General features: G+C 38.9%; 1 protein-coding gene across 1 annotated transcript in view; it reads left to right on the forward strand.

Moving 5' to 3' along the window:
• The window catches only part of LOC103367116 (protein unc-119 homolog A), a 22,531-nt gene that overhangs the window by 13,571 nt on the left and 2,215 nt on the right, over positions 1-6,745 (forward strand). The window contains exons 2-3 of the mRNA XM_008295039.1: positions 3,216-3,329; positions 3,641-3,734. Of these exons, the coding sequence (XP_008293261.1) occupies positions 3,216-3,329; positions 3,641-3,734 (208 nt within the window). The remainder of the gene's footprint in view (positions 1-3,215; positions 3,330-3,640; positions 3,735-6,745) is intronic.

The following is a 6,745-nucleotide window of genomic DNA, read 5'->3' on the forward strand; positions in this document are numbered from 1 at the left end:
GTGTGTGTGTGTGTGTGTGTGTGTGTGTGTGTGTGTGTGTGTGTGTGTGTGTGTGTGTGTGTGTCCAACCAGTTGGTCCATGTGATGGTAAAACACAATAAGCCTCTTAGGTCTAATCCTGCCCTGTTGGGAAGAGAGTGTCTCACACATGCCTGCACACATACATGGACACACATTCAGCGGCAAATACACACACACACACACACACACACACACACACACAACACACACACACACACACACACACACACACAGTGCCGACATGGCCAAACCTGACAATGCTGTTTTTTCAATGGAATGAAAAACCTGTTAAAAATGACCATGAATGGGGGAAAAACTATTATAAAATGTATTGTCACTGCTGTGAAGCAACCTGTCTAGTGAGCCATATCACAGGACAGCAAGGTGGTTTGTGTTGTTATCTTGGTAATTTATTTTAAGGAAAATGTGTACTTGATGGCCAAAAACCATCTACAGCTCATTGTCAATAAAACAGAAGTGATTATGTTTGGACCCCAACAACCATCACCAGCCACTCAGGGTCATTAACATTCAACCTACTGTTCATTCCAGGAATCTTGGTGTCATCTTTGACTCCTCTCTGAAACTTGCTAAACACAATACTGCAGTGTAAAGGGTTGTTACTTTCAACGTGAGATCCGTCCTCTGTCTGAATGACAAGAACATTGTGGCCACTGAATTAATTTCCTTAGGACTAGATTACTGTATTGCCTGGATATAGGCTTGTGCTTGCTGTCCTGTCTGCAGATGATGCAGAATACTGCTGCAAGATTTGCATAACTCCTGTACCTGCATTTTTGTACTTTTTTTGTACTGGATACCTCCTTTTAAAAACAGAATTGTTCTGTTCTGTTATTTGGTTTTAAAGCCTGCAGGAGTTGGCATCCAGGAACATTTCTGAACATCTTTGGCCCCACTCTACCCCTACACCTCTAATACGTCTTAACACATACAGTACATGTTTTCAACAACTGTTGTTGATGCTTAAAAGCAATATCTTCATATATTTTTTTTATTTTAGAATTTGATCTTACAGTTTGTCTGTACCCTGTTTTACATTATTTGACTTTGTTTTACAAAATCATTTTACAAGTCAGCACATATTTTGGTAGCTGTGGAAAAGTCGGCTTTCCCTGCCCTTGGCATCTTTACCTCCTGGTGGGAGGCCCTGATTTGAATGTTATGAAATTCAACAGGCTTTGTCAACGTCAAATTGGGCGTGTGTAAACAGCGAGCACAAGTACAAGCAAGGTGATTAACGATTTGGCTCTTAAAGAAACAACTAAGTTTTGTTTCTGCTTTGCTTAAGCATTGCTTTCAGTGAGCCAAAAAATTCTTCATGTGTGACGAAAGTATTCACCCTCCTTGGAAGTTTTCTCTTTTTTTTTGCTTTTCAACAGTGAATCATCGACAGTATAATTTGGCTTCTTTCTACAAGAATTTACAAAAAAGACTATTTCATGTCAAAGTCAGAACAGATTACTGCAAAGTAACGTCCATTGTTTCAAAACTTGCGTCGTGATTGCATGAGTGCAAGTCTCTTAGGACCCACTACCAAGAAGCATCCCCGCGTCATGATGCTGCAGCCACCATGCTTCCATAGAGGGGATGGTGTGTCCGTGATGATGTGCAGTGCTTGGTGTCAGAAAAACAGAGCACTTTGTCTGATGACCAAAAAAACTCAATTTTGGTCTCATCAGACCAAAGAACCTTCTAACAATTAACTTCAGAGGTTCCTACATAACTTCTTGCAAATTCTAGTCATGAATAATATGTCAACTTTTTCCTACAATGGCTTTCTCTTTGCCAATCCTATGAAACTTTGACTGGTGAAGAATAGGCAACAACTGCTGTATGCACAGTTTCTCCCATCTCCTGTAGTTTGTAACTCCTTCAGAGGAGTCGTAGGTGTCTTGGTGGCCTCCCTTAATAGTGTCCTTCTTAAATGGGCACTTAGGTTTTGAGGGCAGCCTGCTTTAGGCAGATTTACACATTTGCCATATTCCTGTCATTTCTTATGATGTACTCTAAAGGCTATATCAGTTTTCCTGCATCCATCCCCTGACTTGTGCTTCTTAATAACCTTCTTCTGTAGTTGCTTGGAGTGTTCTTTTGTCGTCATGGTGTAGTTATAGCCAGAAGTACTGATTCACCAGTAACTGGACCTTCCAGGTCATACAACAATCACTTGAAACACTGCACTCAGATAATGTCCATTTCACTAATTGTGTGACTTCTCGCACCAACTCGCTGGGTCTTTGTAGAATTATATGATTTTTAAGAAAGATCTAAATTCACATATATTTTCAATGACTTTAGGTTGTTCCTAATGGTCCTAATATTTTAGCGTTTTTATATGTATACTGTATTTCTTTCATTGTAGAATTTGATTTTACAAGTGGCTGTCCTGTTTCAATATTTTATATCATTGGGTTTTATTTTTCAAAATGATTTCACAAGTCTTTTTCCCGTAGCATTTGCACATGTTTTTGTAGCCGTGGGAAAGTTGGCTTTCCCACTCACACACCAGTAAGAATTTGATTAATTCTATACCAAATTTAAGTTAATATAACCAGGCTCTGCTGTGCCCTGGACATCTTTGCCTCCTAGCGGGTGGGCCTGATTGACATAAGATACAATAGACTATAGACAACAGACACCAAGCCAGCAAGCACAAGTACAAGCAAGCTGGTTAGTGATTTCCTTTATCGACATAAAATTAGAGTTTTGTTTTTGTATCCATCCTCTTGAGCCAGAAAATTCACCTGTGTGTGAAATGAAGTGCTGTCTAGGCTTTCATTAGTAAACCTACTCAGTCTTGTATTATGCTATAATTTATTATTGCCAGTATATTCTCTGAGATAAATAGAGGAGGATATGATGTGTAAAAAAAAATTGCCTGCCAGGCAGTGCTGTGAGGTTACAGTGGTGAGCATCCAAAGATGATCAGAAGAATCTATTTAGCACTGAGCATTTTTTAATGAATGTAAATGAGAGCAGTCAGACCTGCCTGTTAGAACAGATATTACTGTATTGTGAAAGAGAGCCACATACCTTTTTCATTAATTGGCAGTTTTCTGCCTGACATGAACTATTTGCTCCTTCCACAGTGATGTGGAAGAAGAAAGAAGAAATCGATTGCTTTTGACTGTGTATTTGAAGACTGTCTAAAGTGTCATTCTCTCTCTTTTCAGATTACCTCTGCTCTCCAGAAGAAAATGTCCACATGATCGACTTCACCAGGTTTAAGATCCGTGACATGGAAACAGGGACGGTCCTGTTTGAGATTACTAAGCCTCCAACACCAGGTCTGCTCCAAACCTCAGAAGCTGGATTAAAAGGCAGATCAGTACAGTTAGTACAGTGTGAATATATTATCAAGACTGATTTAGAGTCGATGTATCTCACTGCTCATACAGTCTTTTCAAAGGTTTTATGTTTATGTAGAAAACTGATGAATGCACAGCGGTCAGGCATTTAGACTTGCAGAGAAAAGCCTGCATTTACAGTTTATTCACACAGTAGCTTACATATAAAAAGTAAAATAAGTTTAAATGTCAAATGCTGACATGTAATAAACTCACAACCTGGCTGCTTTTGTTTTTCACTTCTTCTTTAGCGGGAGGCAAAAAGCACTGTGACCCCAACGCCGGCCGTTTTGTCCGATACCAGTTCACTCCAGCGTTCCTGCAGTTGCGGCAGGTTGGAGCCACGTAAGTGTTGTGTCTGGTTTTTCCACCTAAATGACAATGAGGAGAGCAATTAGACATGAGTTGCCCTGAAAACAGAATTGATGACACTTTAGTAGGGCCTCTAAAATACTGACCATATGCCATTTTTTGCCACTGATGTATATTTTTCTCCTTCATCAGCATGAATCATGTGGAAAATGAGACTATTGTTGATGTATGATTTATGCATTATGGTGATTCAACAGGCTTTTTTGTTTGTTTTATTGGTCAGTGACAGCAGATTTAATATTCATAATTGACTTTATATTCATTCTCATATGAGCATATTTTGTATTAGCAGTGAAGTAAACACTGTAAATCATTTAAGGTTTATTCAGTTTAGAAACTTAAGGTCCACTGCTGCCTAAATAATGTGAGTTATCTGCACTCTGGTCAATTAGTTCAAAAAGTGTACAACTCGCTCAGTTAAATAATTGAACTTATTAAAAAAAATCAAGTTTGAAAAAGTTAGGGTATTAAGTTGAATCAACTAGTCACATAGGCAGTAGGTAAGTAGTTACAGACTGACATACTTCCCTGTGACATTTCTAAGTTTGAAGAGTTTCTTCCTCATTTATTAATGAGACCATAAAGCTCTACCTGTTGTAGCCATATTTTTATCAAGTCAGTACGATAGCAGTCTGTGGGGTCACAATGAATTCGATAATTCAAAACAATAATTCTGTTGGACTAAATTATAAATCTGTGGATGTGGGACTGAATTCAGTTCTAATCTTTGCTATGGCTACAATTTGTCAGAAAACGTATAGAAACTTACTGGGGGGGTACAGGTTGACAAACAAAAGGTGGCTGGTCATCCAGGGAAAAATACAAATAAATACCAGAAATAACTAAACCAAACTCAAGCCAATTTTTTTGATTATTATGAAGAGATACAACCACAACTTAATTTAATATGTAGTTAAAAAAAAAAAAAAAAAAACACGGCAAGTTTTCTCAATGTCTCTTTTTTTAAATTACAAAAAGATTAATCTCTGGCCATATATGCCAGTTTTGTTTCTTATAAATGTAATTTAATGAGTTAAGTGAAGTCTCAGCTGTTCATTCATTCAATTCAGTTCAGTCAAATTTATAGGAACTCTTGTTTTAAGGTTCTAAACTGGTGTGAAAATAATAATTACACATTTTAGCTAAATTAACTTTTAAAAAAATCACAAAAATCATATAATTCACACTAAACAAGCTAAAAAAAAAAAAAAAGAGTTCATTTGATTAAATTCCTTTATGATATTTTACAGCAGCAGCAGCTACTTTTCATCTTCATTCAAATTCTTATTAACATCAATAATGAGAAATAAAAGCTAAATCGAGTGCTTTAAAAATCTGTTGTTTCAAACCATGAAAAAGTGGAAGTGATCTCCCTGGAAAGCCACGGTGTGGTGGGCACACTGCCTCGAGCTGCATTGATGCAATAACGTCCGGTCGGCTCTGGCTCTGACAGAAGACACATGGCGGCTGTAGGAGGTGTGTGGGCTTCAGTGTGGGACAACAGGCTGACGATGATTAGTGTGAACATACAGAGCAGCCCACCTGCTGAGTCAGCCACCAAATAGCTGTCAGTGCTCCTGAGTGGTGCTCATCATCCGACTCCTACTCTGTAACTGAGTGCAGATTCCAACTCAACACCTGATGTATATTAAATACAATCTGAGTTGTGCACATGTAACAGTATAGGCTGTATGTTGGTGTCAACTCTTGTTCTGTATGGTTAATTCAAAGAAAATTTTTACAACCTCTGTCACTTCTTTACACAAACACATGTAAAACGGTTGGTAAAAGCCTTGCCGGTTTGTTCAAATAGTTTCAGAAAGAACCCAAATTCAAGAAGTAAAGTTATTATCCACCTTCTGGTTCAACTTTGATAGCCCCTTGCATGATTCACTCATACAGAGCACTTTTTTTTTAACCTGGTAATTCTATTCTATTGTATTTTATTCTAACAGTTAGTTGTAGCTTAAAGAATTTCAGTGTTATAGTTTAGTGTTGCCACAGGTGTCCTCAGTGAATCCCAGTGTTTGGCGAATGCAACGCCAACATTTAAATCCATTGTTTCCACACATGGGGTTTTTACGTATCACCAACAGCGAGTGTCGCAACCTGTGGAATCGTTTAATTTAAAGGAGGAGTTTGTGCCGACCAAACGTCCTTCCAAACAGAAAGAAGACGTCCGTGAGATCACAAAAACAAATTATCTAAGAGTATGGATAATCTGGATCAAGAGTTGGCTTGTTCACAGCCTGTTAGATCAGCGGATTGCTTGTTTGTCTCTCTGTCCCTTGGACTTTGTTGTAATGATGCTGCTGTGACCCCATATGAGCAATGTTATCACAAGTGTTAGAAATGATGGAGTTTCTAACTCCAGTTTTAACAACTGTCAGAACTGTTAGAAAAAAGGCCCAGGTTGAAATAAACTGGAAATAACCTTTTAGTCTTACCTGACCTTTTAGCAATACAAACAGTTCACAGGTCATTTCATACAATTTAACCAAATCCATCCATTATCTATACACCGTTTAATCCTCATTAGTGTCGTAGGGAGCTGGAGTCTATCCCAGCTGATTCAGGGCGAAGGCAGGGGACACCCTGGACAGGTCACCGGTCTATCACAGAGTTAAATGTCAGTGCAGATTCTCAGTCATCCAGGTCGTGGTTATTCTGGTAGATTAATCATAGCAACTGGACTTGCTTGAGTTCATTGAAGACGTTCCACCTCTCATCCAAGGGGCTTCATCAGTTCTGACTGACTCGTTGGGGGATCCAGATACTTACAACCTAAGGAGCTATTAACACCTGAGTTCCGGTTTCAATTGGGGGTTGTTACTCCTCCCCCTCGTTATGTGAGTCCTTAGTGCTCCCCCTGCCACAAAGCGGTTTGTTAGGGTCTTTTGTGGCTGGGTGTGAATCGGTTTCATCTTCCTGCTGTCCTGGTAGGTACGTTCTGGGCCCGGTGTTGTAAGGGCAGCAGGAAAGGA

The sequence above is a fragment of the Stegastes partitus genome, unplaced genomic scaffold (assembly GCF_000690725.1).
Source record: "Stegastes partitus isolate 25-593 unplaced genomic scaffold, Stegastes_partitus-1.0.2 Scaffold1016, whole genome shotgun sequence".
NCBI lineage: Eukaryota > Metazoa > Chordata > Actinopteri > Pomacentridae > Stegastes > Stegastes partitus.